The 14,099-nt window shown below is 47.5% G+C and overlaps 1 protein-coding gene and 1 long non-coding RNA gene across 2 annotated transcripts; one reads left to right on the top strand and one right to left on the bottom strand.

The window, feature by feature from the left end:
• Positions 1-8,975: 8,975 nt before the first annotated feature.
• LOC103645795 (uncharacterized) lies at positions 8,976-13,886 on the top strand. The gene is made up of 2 exons (XR_004856063.1): positions 8,976-9,295; positions 12,147-13,886. It is a non-coding gene; the product is annotated as an uncharacterized lncRNA (long non-coding RNA).
• On the bottom strand, positions 10,745-13,501 carry LOC100383581 (KAR-UP oxidoreductase 1). The gene is given in 3 exon segments (NM_001176229.1): positions 10,745-12,025; positions 12,156-12,394; positions 12,749-13,501. Coding segments are annotated over 3 exon segments (1,089 nt in total). The 5' UTR covers positions 13,022-13,501; the 3' UTR covers positions 10,745-11,448.
• Positions 13,887-14,099: the final 213 nt, after the last annotated feature.

The following is a 14,099-nucleotide window of genomic DNA, read 5'->3' as shown; positions in this document are numbered from 1 at the left end:
TATTTCCATCTCGTGACTCTGCGCGCACAGAGAAGCGAGAGGGCAGGTGCCTCCGGAGCCCTTGCCGTTCGAGACCTTGCACGAGGGATCAGCAATTAGGTTTTTGGGGAGCGTCTACGCGACTGCCCAAAGTCTTCTTCCTGCTGACATGACAAGTGAAGTCGGACAAGGATCTAGATCCTCGGAGCGCATGGCAGGGTATGATCAATTCATCTCCTTACTGTTTTTCATTCTGCAAATTATATATGTCCATACCTGCTGTTTTATTTATAGCCATAAATTTATCCAATCTGTTTTGTCGTATTATATCATGACGTGTCTGATGCCTGATCATACTAGTAATATGATAAATCTGTTTGTCTTAATTTTACAGTCATGCTGTTTATGTTGCTATCTGTCTATTTTCAGTTGTTCCATAATAATACATGTTCCATGCTTATTTGCTTATTATATTTATATGATTTATATGTTTCATGTTCTCTTGATCCATATTGTTATGGATATATGAGAGCACCTAGAGGGGGGGTGAATAGGTGATCCTGTAAAAGTTCAAAACTTAAGCCACAAAAACTTGTTAAGGGTTAGCACAAGTATGGCCAAGTGGCTAGAGAGGACTCAAAACACGATAACCACAAGAAAGCAATCACAGAGTTGACACGGTGGTTATCCCGTGGTTCGGCCAAGTACAAAACTTGCCTACTCCACGTTGTGGCGTCCCAACGGACGAGAGTTGCACTCAACTCCTCTCAAGTGATCCAATGATCAACTTGAATACCACGGTGTTTTTCTTTCCTTTGATCTTTTCCCGTTTGCGAGGAATCTCCACAACTTGGAGTCTCTCGCCCTTACAATTGAGTTCACAAAGAAATGCGGAGTAAGGTGGGAATGAGCAACGCACACGAGACTCGAAAATCAGAGCAACAACACGCACACAAGTCGCAACAGGAGCTCGCAACGCAACACAAAGAGTTCACAACTCCACAAGAGCTCTATATGCTATCACAATGAAACGAATGCGTGAGATTGATGTCTTGGTGCTTAGAAGAGTTGTAGGAATGCTTGGTATGCTCCTCCATGCGCCTAGGGGTCCCTTTTATAGCCCCAAGGAAGCTAGGAGCCGTTGGGAACAAATCTGGAAGGCCATCTTTGCCTTCTGTCTCGTGGCGCAACGGACAGTCCGGTGCACACCGGACACTGTCCGGTGCCCGATTTGTTTCCTTAAATGGCGAAGCCGACCGTTGCCGACCGTTGCAGATCTGGCGCACCGGACAGTCCGGTGCACACCGGACAGTCCGGTGCTTCCTTCCGACCGTTGGCTCGGCCACGTGTCGCGCGCCGATCGCGCGGCCGACCGTTGGCCCGGCCGACCGTTGGCTCACCGGACAGTCCGGTGCACACCGGACAGTCCGGTGAATTTTAGCCGAAGTCGCCGGAGAAAAACCCGAGAGCGGCCTCTTCGGCCGAGGCAGCCTGGCGCACCAGACACTGTCCGGTGCACCACCGGACACTGTCCGGTGCACCACCGGACAGTCCGGTGCCCCAGACCGAAGCAGCCCCTTGGCTGTACACAGCCAAGTCTTCTCTTCTCTTCTTCTATCTGTTTCTAACACTTAGACAAATATATTAGTACACAAAACCAATGTACTAAGACTTAGAAACATACCTTTTCTCTAGATTTGCACTTTGTTCATCCAGGGGCGTTGATTCACATTTAAACACTTGTGTTGACACTCAATCACCAAAATACTTAGAAATGGCCCAAGGGCACATTTCCCTTTCAATCTCCCCCTTTTTGGTGATTTATGCCAACACAACATAAAGCAACTAGAACAAGTGCAAAATCACTTCAAATAAAACTCAAATTGGTTTTGATTCAATTTTGGCATATATGGATCATCCTTTGCCACCACTTGGTTTGTTTTTGCAAATCAAACTCAAACCTCTATCTCTAAGTCAAACACACATGTTGAAGCATAAAGAGAGTCATTCCAAAAAAGATTGATCAAAGATTTCAAAAACTCCCCCTATTTCCCATAATCAACACTTCTCCCCACAAGAAGCCATCTTTTGACAATAGAGACAATAAGAGACAATAAAAGCTTTTGACAAAACAAAAACTCTATTCTACTATTTTCAAAATCATCTCTCAAGTGGTAGCTGATCCATTTATTGCTTTGGCCTTTATTTTCTCCCCCTTTGGCATCAAGCACCAAAACGGGATCAATCTTGGCCTTTTAACCCCATTGCCTCACCAAAGTCTTCAATTAAGAGCAAATGGCAATAAGATTTCATGAGATGAACTTGGAATTAGTTACCCTCTCATCGGAGTGCAGTGGAAGTCTTTCATGGTCCAAGTCCACCTTTTCCCTTTCAATCCTCCTTCGAGACTCAATCACGCAAACTCAAGCAAATGGTTAGTCTCAAAGGGCCAAGTTGTGACACATCTCCCCCTAAACATGTGCATCACTTTGCAACGGACTTGTGAGGTCCAGGGAGTGTTGGTACAACTTGAGCACCACAATAAGCAACAAAATGCAAAAAGGAACATGATCAAAGGCATAAACACATGTATGCTACAATTCAATCCAAGTTCCGCGAATCTAAGACATTTAGCTCACTACGCAGCCTGCAAAAGGTCTTCTCATCTAGAGGCTTAGTGAAGATATCGGCTAGCTGGTTCTCGGTGCTAACATGAAACACTTCGATATCTCCCTTTTGCTGGTGGTCTCTCAAAAAGTGATGCCGGATGTCTATGTGCTTTGTGCGGCTGTGCTCAACAGGATTCTCCGCCATGCGGATAGCACTCTCATTGTCACATAGGAGTGGGACTTTGCTCAGATTGTAGCCAAAGTCCCTGAGGGTTTGCCTCATCCAAAGTAGTTGCGCGCAACACTGTCCTGCGGCAACATACTCGGCCTCAGCGGTGGATAGGGCAACGGAGGTTTGTTTCTTAGAGTTCCATGACACCAGGGACCTTCCTAAGAATTGGCACGTCCCCGATGTACTCTTCCTATCGACCTTACATCCAGCATAGTCGGAGTCTGAGTATCCAACTAAGTCAAAGGTAGACCCCTTTGGATACCAGAGCCCGAAGCAAGGCGTAGCAACCAAATATCTAAGAATTCGCTTCACCGCCACTAAGTGACATTCCTTAGGATCGGATTGAAATCTAGCACACATGCATACGCTAAGCATAATATCCGGTCTACTAGCACATAAGTAAAGCAAAGAACCTATCATTGACCGGTATGCTTTTTGATCAACGGACTTACCTCCTTTGTTGAGGTCTGTGTGTCCGTCGGTCCCCATCGGAGTCTTTGCGGGCTTGGCGTCCTTCATCCCAAACCGCTTTAGCAGATCTTGCGTGTACTTCGTTTGGGAGATGAAGGTGCCGTCCTTGAGTTGCTTCACTTGGAACCCAAGGAAGTAGTTCAACTCGCCCATCATCGACATCTCGAATTTCTGCGTCATCACCCTGCTAAACTCTTCACAAGACTTTTGGTTAGTAGAACCAAATATTATGTCATCGACATAAATTTGGCACACAAACAAATCACCATCACATGTCTTTGTAAAAAGAGTTGGATCGGCCTTCCCAACCTTGAAAGCATTAGCAAGTAAAAAGTCTCTAAGGCATTCATACCATGCTCTTGGGGCTTGCTTAAGTCCATAGAGCGCCTTAGAGAGCTTACACACATGGTCGGGGTACCGTTCATCCTCAAAGCCAGGGGGTTGCTCCACGTACACCTCCTCCTTGATTGGCCCGTTGAGGAAGGCGCTCTTCACATCCATTTGGTACAACCTGAAAGAATGGTGAGCGGCATATGCTAACAAGATTCGAATTGACTCTAGCCTAGCCACAGGAGCAAAAGTCTCCTCGAAATCCAAACCTGCGACTTGGGCATAACCTTTTGCCACAAGTCGAGCCTTGTTCCTCGTCACCACCCCGTGCTCGTCCTGTTTGTTGCGGAACACCCACTTGGTTCCCACAACATTTTGCTTCGGACGAGGCACCAGTGTCCAAACTTCATTGCGCTTGAAGTTGTTTAACTCCTCTTGCATGGCCAACACCCAGTCCGGATCTAGCAAGGCCTCTTCTACCCTGAAAGGCTCAATAGAAGAGACAAAGGAGTAATGCTCACAAAAATTAACTAATCGAGATCGAGTAGTTACTCCCTTGCTAATGTCACCCAGAATTTGGTCGACGGGATGATCCCTTTGAATCATCGCTCGAACTTGGGTTGGAGGTGCCGGTTGCACTTCTTCCTCCATCACATGATTATCTTGTGCTCCCCCTTGATCGAGCGCCTCCACTTGAGGTACCAGTTCGTCATCTTCGGTTGGGGGATGCACCATAGTTGAGGAAGAAAGTTGATCTCGTTTATCTTGTTCCTGTGGCCGTACTTCTCCAATCACCATGGTTCGTATAGCGGCTGTCGGAACATCTTCTTCATCTACATCATCACAAACAACAACTTGCTCTCTTGGAGAGCCATTAGTCTCATCAAATACAACGTCGCTAGAGACTTCAACCAAACCCGATGATTTGTTGAAGACTCTATACGCCTTTGTATTTGAGTCATAACCTAATAAAAATCCTTCTACAGCTTTGGGAGCAAACTTAGAATTTCTACCCTTCTTCACTAGAATGTAGCATTTACTCCCAAATACACGAAAGTACGATACATTGGGTTTGTTACCGGTCAGTAGCTCATACGACGTCTTCTTGAGGAGGCGATGAAGGTAGACCCTGTTGATGGCGTGGCACGCCGTGTTCACGGCTTCCGTCCAAAAGCACTCGGGGGTCTTGAACTCTCCTAGCATCGTCCTCGCCATGTCGATGAGCGTCCTGTTCTTCCTCTCTACCACACCATTTTGCTGTGGTGTGTAGGGAGCGGAGAACTCGTGCTTGATCCCTTCCTCTTCAAGGAACTCCTCCACTTGAAGGTTCTTGAACTCGGACCCGTTGTCGCTCCTTATCTTCTTCACCTTGAGCTCAAACTCATTTTGAGCCCTCCTGAGGAAGCGCTTGAGGGTCCCTTGGGTTTCAGACTTATCCTGCAAAAAGAACACCCAAGTGAAGCGGGAAAAATCATCAACAATAATTAAACCATACTTACTCCCTCCTATGCTCAGATAGGCGACAGGTCCGAAGAGGTCCATATGCAGCAGCTCCAGGGGTCTTGATGTCGTCATCACATTTTTGGTGTGATGTGCTCCTCCCACTTGTTTACCTGCTTGACAAGCTGCACAAGGTCTATCTTTTTCGAAATGCACGTTAGTCAAACCTATCACGTGTTCTCCCTTTAGAAGCTTGTGAAGGTTCTTCATCCCCACATGTGCTAAGCGGCGATGCCACAGCCAGCCCATGCAAGTCTTAGCCATTAAGCATGCATCTAGACCGGCCTCTTCTTTTGCAAAATCAACTAAATAAAGTTTGCCGTCTAATACACCCTTAAAAGCTAGTGAGCCATCACTTCTTCTAAAGACAGACACATCTACATTTGTAAATAGACAATTATACCCCATATGACATAATTGACTAACAGATAGCAAATTATATCCAAGACTCTCTACTAAAAATACATTAGAGATAGAATGCTCATTAGAAATCGCAATTTTACCTAACCCTTTTACCTTGCCTTGATTCCCATCACCGAATATAATTGAATCTTGGGAATCCTTATTTTTGACGTAGGAGGTGAACATCTTCTTCTCCCCCGTCATATGGTTTGTGCATCCGCTATCGATAATCCAGCTTGAACCCCCGGATGCATAAACCTTCTTCTCCCTTGCCATAAGGTATGTGTGACGCTCGTTGGGGAAGAGGGTTGATTTGTTGAAGGCGGTGGCGGCGAGTCCTTCATTGTCGGAGTCGGACGAGGAGCAATCCGAGTCCCACTCCTTGCCTAGATGCGCCTCGCCCTTTGCCTTCTTATAATGCTTCTTCTTTTCCCTCTTGTTTCCCTTTTCCTGGTCACTTTCATTATCAGGACAATTAGCAATAAAATGACCAAGCTTACCGCATTTGAAGCATGATCGCTTCCCCTTGGTCTTAGTCTTGCTCGGCTGTCCATTGCGACCCTTTAGCACCGTCTTGAAGCGCTTAATGATGAGAGCCATTTCTTCATCATTAAGCCCGGCCGCCTCAATTTGTGCCACCTTGCTTGGTAGTGCCTCCTTGCTCCTCGATGCCTTGAGAGCAATGGGTTGAGGCTCGTGGATTGGACCGTTCAACGCGTCATCGACGTACCTTGCCTCCTTGATCATCATCCGCCCGCTTACGAATTTTCCAAGAATTTCTTCGGGCGACATTTTGGTGTACCTGGGATTCTCACGAATATTATTTACCAAATGAGGATCAAGAACAGTAAAGGACCTTAGCATTAGGCGGACGACGTCGTGGTCCGTCCATCGCGTGCTTCCATAGCTCCTTATCTTGTTGACAAGGGTCTTGAGCCGGTTGTATGTTTGAGTTGGCTCCTCGCCCCTTATCATCGCGAACCGTCCAAGCTCGCCCTCCACCAACTCCATTTTGGTGAGCAAGGTAGCGTCATTTCCCTCATGAGAGATCTTGAGGGTATCCTAGATTTGCTTGGCGTTATCCAAGCCACTCACTTTATTATATTCATCCCTGCACAATGAGGCTAGAAGAACAGTAGTAGCTTGTGCATTCTTATGGATTTGCTCATTAATGAATATAGGACTATCCGAACTATTAAAGTGCATTCCACTATCTACAATCTCCCATATGCTAGGATGGAGAGAGAATAGGTGACTACGCATTTTGTGGCTCCAAAATCCGTAGTCCTCCCCATCAAAGTGTGGGGGCTTGCCGAGTGGAATAGAAAGCAAATGTGAATTTGAACTTTGCGGAATACGAGAGTAGTCAAAAGAAAAGTTAGAATTAACCGGTTTCCTTTGTTTGTCGTGGTCGTCGTCCTTTTGGGAAGAAGAGGACTCATCGCTGTCGTAGTAGACGATCTCCTTGATGCGTCTTGTCTTCTTCTTCTTCCCATCTCTTCGCTTGTGGCCCGAGCCCGAGTCATTGGACTTGTCATCCCTTGGTTCGTTGACGAAGGACTCCTTCTCCTTGTCGTTGATCACAATTCCCTTCCCCTTAGGATCCATCTCTTCGGGCGGTTAGTCCCTTTCTTGAAGAGAACGGCTCCGATACCAATTGAGAGCACCTAGAGGGGGGGGGGGGTGAATAGGTGATCCTGTAAAAGTTCAAAACTTAAGCCACAAAAACTTGTTAAGGGTTAGCACAAGTATGGCCAAGTGGCTAGAGAGGACTCAAAACACGATAACCACAAGAAAGCAATCACAGAGTTGACACGGTGGTTATCCCGTGGTTCGGCCAAGTACAAAACTTGCCTACTCCACGTTGTGGCGTCCCAACGGACGAGAGTTGCACTCAACTCCTCTCAAGTGATCCAATGATCAACTTGAATACCACGATGTTTTTCTTTCCTTTGATCTTTTCCCGTTTGCGAGGAATCTCCACAACTTGGAGTCTCTCGCCCTTACAATTGAGTTCACAAAGAAATGCGGAGTAAGGTGGGAATGAGCAACGCACACAAGACTCGAAAATCAGAGCAACAACACGCACACAAGTCGCAACAAGAGCTCGCAACGCAACACAAAGAGTTCACAACTCCACAAGAGCTCTATATGCTATCACAATGAAACGAATGCGTGAGATTGATGTCTTGGTGCTTAGAAGAGTTGTAGGAATGCTTGGTATGCTCCTCCATGCGCCTAGGGGTCCCTTTTATAGCCCCAAGGAAGCTAGGAGCCGTTGGGAACAAATCTGGAAGGCCATCTTTGCCTTCTGTCTCGTGGCGCACCGGACAGTCCGGTGCACACCGGACACTGTCCGGTGCCCGATTTGTTTCCTTAAATGGCGAAGCCGACCGTTGCCGACCGTTGCAGATCTGGCGCACCGGACAGTCCGGTGCACACCGGACAGTCCGGTGCTTCCTTCCGACCGTTGGCTCGGCCACGTGTCGCGCGCCGATCGCGCGGCCGACCGTTGGCCCGGCCGACCGTTGGCTCACCGGACAGTCCGGTGCACACCGGACAGTCCGGTGAATTTTAGCCGAAGTCGCCGGAGAAAAACCCGAGAGCGGCCTCTTCGGCCGAGGCAGCCTGGCGCACCGGACACTGTCCGGTGCACCACCGGACACTGTCCGGTGCACCAGACCGAAGCAGCCCCTTGGCTGTACACAGCCAAGTCTTCTCTTCTCTTCTTCTATCTGTTTCTAACACTTAGACAAATATATTAGTACACAAAACCAATGTACTAAGACTTAGAAACATACCTTTTCTCTAGATTTGCACTTTGTTCATCCAGGGGCGTTGATTCACATTTAAACACTTGTGTTGACACTCAATCACCAAAATACTTAGAAATGGCCCAAGGGCACATTTCCCTTTCAATATATTTGAGATAATGATTTCTATGATTAAACATATTTTATATGTCATCATCATAATGTTAATTTATGGAATTAAAATAATACGGAAAATGCCTATATTTCTAATAATCAGATCGTACTCATGCTTAGTTAGGGTTTATTACTCGTCTTTGTACTTAAAATGGGAGTTTCAACAATATTTGTTGTGTTCATTTATATACTTATATAGCCTATATAGCCAACAGAATACGTATATTTTTATATATTATATAATCAATCATAATATGAGATTTTTTTACTAAAGTAAAACCGGCTATGCCGGGTCTAGCCTATCATATTGCATCTAAGCCTTAGACACGGCACGACGATCAGACGGAGTCGGCATGAATCTAATGGACAACGAGTCGGACTGGACTCAAAACGAACTAAAATGTACTTGAACAAATATTTTAGTTCATTTTAAACTAAAATATGATAAATACAAAGAACAGAGAAAATAATATATTAAAATTGTAGAAATATATTAACATCTAACTGGTCTAGTATAAACATGACACAAATCACTGATCGGACGTATACGGACACGACACGAGAGCGTTAATATCACGTGTCTGGTGCCAGCTCCTTCCTTTTAAGGCCTGGCATGGCTGGCCACATCTATAGGGGGACGGGACTACCAGAGCGGAGACGCCGGAAGGGCCAAGACGACGCCTATAAAAAGGGCGGGGCGGAGGCGCGGAGCGGGAGCCTGACCCATATCCAATCCATCCCTCCGGGCGCGGAGAGGAGGAGGAAGCAGAGCAGCGGGCGCGGCGGACATGACGCCGATGCGGCTGGTCGTCCGAGCCTGCACCGCACCCCCCATCCGCGTACTGGTCAGTCAGCCTCAGCTCAGCGCCCCTCCGCACCTGCTGCTTGCTCGACCGCTGCTTCGTTCTCCTCTCCATTTTCTCAGTAATGCCGGTGCCGGCGTGAGCTCTCGTTAATTGCGATTGGTTTGGCCTAGGGTTTCCTGAGGAATCAGTGTTCCGGTTCTGGCTTGTATTTCGTGCGATCCACCTTTCTCCTCACCTCGTTGGCAGTTGCAGAACTAGCGGGGTCGTCTGACGAGTTGCAGACTGCCACGTCGCCACACGCGCGTGCGTGTCCCGCGTGTGCTAAAAAGAAACCTCTTCCCCTTTTAATGTATTCTTCATTCATTGTCACAGGAGAATTGGTTTGGTTTGGTTTTTGTATTTTGTGAGTACCCAAACGAATTTTGTTCTAAGAGTGCTACCTCCTTGTCTTTTCTTTTCACATTGACCTTCCTGTTTTTTAAACTCAAATTGTTTTGTTGTTCCTTTTTTTTTCTAGCAGCAAATTAATGTTATTAAGAAATTTGCAGATATACCCTATGAAAATATAATCATTGGATTTTAGGAAAAGGGAAAGTAAAAAAGGAAACAACTATAGGTGTGTATCATACTTACCTCCCACCATGAGATGTCAGATGTGACTTTGCAATGGATAAATGCTCCGCGCAGTCAAGTCAAACTGAAGAAGAATGGGTTCCCTTCCAGCCCTGTCCTTCCAGATCCAAGCAGATAATCTCTTTCAACGAAGGCTGGGCAGGCTCATCCTGGATCTGGAAAATAAAATAGACACTCTTCTTCTTCTTCTTTTAGTTTTTGGGCCTTGCCCAAGGGCCCAAGTCTTAGCAATCAGCAAAGGTAAACACCACAACATTCAGGTGGGGGAGCTCATTCTAGACTAAAATAACTGACTAAAATAAAATAAAATTGACACTTCGTCAGTCCTCTGCTCATTTTCAACCAATAAAAGATGTGTCATGCCATATGGATTTGGTTGCAGTTCAATTTGAACTTTCATGTGCCTTCATGATCTGATCATTTGCTGATCCTTTTTTTTTTGCCCTCTGTAGCTGCAAGCAGCTTTTGTTGAATTTCTGCAGCTGAAACAGACATCTCCGTCTTGAATTATTGGCTAATAGGGACTGCATGAAAATGACCCTTATATATGTGCCGTGTACCATCGCACTTCTCTTTCTCGTTGCATTGCCCACCTCCTCTTTTTTCTTCTTCTTCTTCTCAGGTTTACATCTACTTTTGCTCTGTCGGCCAATACCGCTGACAGTAAGGACAAGCTCACAAGCACGACTGCACGAGCACAAGCACAAGCACATACATAAACGGGTCGTGTCCTCAATCATGCTGGTCAATCTTTTCATGGATCTCCACACACTTCTCTTTTGTTTTTTTCAGATAACTGAAAAACCTTTCCAATGTATGCTATGATGATATGGACATATGGTGGGCAGCAAATCTCATGCAATAGTTATTAGACTTTATTTATTGGGTAGCTGATACAAGATTGGTATACACATAGTGTAGGACCAAACAACCTGAAAAACCTAGCAAGGTTCCCCAGGTCCTCCTTTTAGTGAAAGAGACATGCAGCCACAATGCATTTCCCCAAAGAAAGAAAAGGAGAAAAAAAAGGGACCTCAGTCCAGCTTGATGCAGCCAGGCTGAGTGCGGGTGCAGCTCTACTGATACATTACCTTACCTTACCTTACCTGCAGCGATTATTGACTGCATATACACTGCAGATACAGTAGTAGACTAGTAGTAGTAACAAGAGATACACGCTACACATATGGTACAACGCAACAGTACATAGCCGGCCGGCTCTCCTCCATTTGGACATAGTTAAATGAGCATTTTAGTACTAAGGATGTAGAACTAGACTCTTTAATTTGCAGAGAGACATCGATATCACTTGGACAGACCTGCTCTGCAGAATACACATAGCAGCGCCAATGTGCTTGCTATGTCTATATGAATCTGTATCTTCAATGTAGCAATGCTGCAAGCCATATAGACCCGTCTTCTCATCACAATACCCTATTAATTGAAAGACATCCAATCTTTTATTATTATTTTTGGTATCATCTGGCTTTCCATTCGTATCTGAAGAATGCCATTTAGCTATGTTCTGGTGCAGCGGAACCGAACCAATGCTTTTCTTCTCAAGCTCTGTCGATCTTGAGGCTCTCAACAAACCTCTTGTAGTTGTTGATATTTGACGGTAGGAAGTCGAGGAAGTCCTGGAAGCTGCTCTCCCTGTACATTGCTGGGTTCACCTCGTCGACCAGCTCCTCGGCGCAGCAGACCTTCTCATCCTTGGAGAGACCATGGATGCTGGCAATGGAAATTCTTGCTTCATCAGGGTTGAGAATGGCTCGGTGGACAAGGGACTTGAGACGACCGTTGCTCAAGACTTCTAGGTGGTCCCCAACATGGACATGGAGGGCCCCGGGGATCGCGGGGACGGGCGTCCAGGTGTCACGGTCATGGGGCATCACTTCCAGCCCCGGGGAGCTCTGCATCAGGATTGTGAGGAAGCCATAGTCGGAATGAGGAGCCAGTCCGACCTTGTCACCTCGATGTGAGAACTGTGGGTAGCTGTTCAGGGCCAGGAACTGCACTCCCTTGTCAAGTTTCTCTTGCATGTACAGCGGCTTTAACCCTAAACCTTGCAGGATAGCGTCCATGAGCTGCATTGACACCCTCTGTATTTCAACTGCATACTCCCCCATTTTCTTCCTGCCAGTCATTTTAGACAAGAAAAAGAATGGCGGAGCTAGCTAATTAGGATAGCTGGTGCAAAAACAATTGTGATGTATATATTCATAACAATGTGCAGTTTGTTTGTTTTTTTTTGCAGGTTAATTACCTGTATGATGGAGGGTGCAGTGGCCAGTACTGGACCCAGTCTTCCAGAGGGTTCGCGTAGTGCTTCAGGAACGACCTGGCCCTGCTGATCCCGTCCCTTGAGCTCGTGTCATACCTGACAGGCCTTCCGATGTCGGTCGATGCAAACAGCTCCTTGTGCTCTGGCGAGAGCTGGAAGAACTCCGAGGCGGCCTCGAATGCGCCTGCCATGACGGAGTTGCTGACGCCGTGGTTCACCACCTGTCAATCGGCACCACAAGGATATGGTAGCGTATTGATCAGCATTGGCACTGAAGCATCACACCAGAATCCGAGGTTTGCACAACATGGAGTTTGTTGACTTGATCACTGGTGAGTTGCCGCTTAAAGTTCCATGGTAAGTAAGCTGGTCAGCTTGGGTCACAGCGTGAGCTGCATGGGTGACTGACACTTGTTTTAAAGGGCACACAGGACACGTGTGTCTTTGTTTTTTTTTCCCCTAGAGAATACTCATGGCTGGCTGAGGCTGGCTGGCTGACTGAGTTCACTGTGACTGTCAGCGAACAAGTGTTGGGAGGACACGGACAGAGCAACAGACAAGCAGCACGCACTGACCTGGAAGCAGCCCTGCTCGCGGCACGCTCTGGTAATGTCCTGGATGGCGAGCGCCCGCGTGGCCGGGTCCTTCCCGAGCCTGCCAAGGTTGATGACCGGCAGCTGCCGCGGCGAGGGCGAGGACGAGGACGGCGCCGTCCGCTGCACCTGGCCCGCCATGGATGCTGGTAAGAAGCAGACCGGCATGCCTCGTCGTGAACCTCCAAGCCAGCAAAGCAGTTCCCTAGTCAGTGTAGCTCTGGAGATGGAGAAGCTCGGTGCAGTGGTGTGCATGCCACCAGGCGACGGACGTACCTATTTATAGGCTCTGCTTTGCTGAATGTGCAGCGAAAAGGCAGCAGCCGATGGGGACTGCCAGTGCCCACTGGCCACAGTGGAGTGGACACCCCCTCCCCCCCCTTTTTTTTCTTCTTGTCTCTGCAAGCTGACCCTGGGCAAATACCTTGTACGTAGACTTTTAGGTGCCACCACCACGACGACGACGACGAGGATGATGCAAAAGCGCTGGGAAGGGAAGATTTCGGTCCAGGAGCAGGCCGCGGGGCCCCCGTCCGTGCGGGCGCGGGCGCGCGCGTGCGTCCAGGTGAACAAGATCTTTCCCCCAGGAGGCAGATCGCCCCGGTTCCTTTCGCTTGGCAGTGGTCACCAGCTGTGGAGTGGGCATATTTTTCTGTTATTCTCGCGCCAAGTTGCGCTTGCGCCGTGCGTGTCTCTGCGTGTGTGGCTGACGGCTGAACGCGCCCGCATCTGGGCTGGGCTCCCAGATAATGCTTGTTTTTGCGCCGGGGGTTCCGCTGAATCCACGGCGACAGCCGACTGGGGATGGGGAACGGGAGGTTTCCGGTTTCGGCTGCCCGGAGCTGACGACAACGATGGGCGGGGGGGGGACACCCGTCTACGTGCTGCGAACTGCGAAACTGACTTCTTTTTCGCGTGGCGGACTGGCAGCACCTTTTGTTTTGTTTTTCTGTGGCTTCCAACTGAGGCGAAGTGCATTTAGAGCTTATCTGAGAGTAAGAATTGCAGGAGATCGGAAGACTAAAATCTACTTTCTATTTAATTTGAATACGAAGAGGATTTTAATCCCCTCAGTCCTTGTTTGGTAGGAATTGAAAGGCAATCCCTCAATATCATTTAATCCCTTTGCTCGTCTCGTCAAACAAGTCTTTATGTGGATTGGATTATAATACAAGGGTCAGTCCTTTTCTTCTTCTTGTCGATAGGAACGGGATGTTTTTCGGTCCTGTAGGCACATGCCCGTTCGCGTAAAGTTGTCGACCGATATACTTGCTCCCTTCCAAAATAAACCAATTCCTATAATCATTCTAAGGCCCCGAGTGAGTGAATGCAC

Source organism: Zea mays, chromosome 2 (genome assembly GCF_902167145.1).
Source record: "Zea mays cultivar B73 chromosome 2, Zm-B73-REFERENCE-NAM-5.0, whole genome shotgun sequence".
NCBI lineage: Eukaryota > Viridiplantae > Streptophyta > Magnoliopsida > Poales > Poaceae > Zea > Zea mays.
This window is presented reverse-complemented; position numbering and strand designations above follow the sequence as displayed.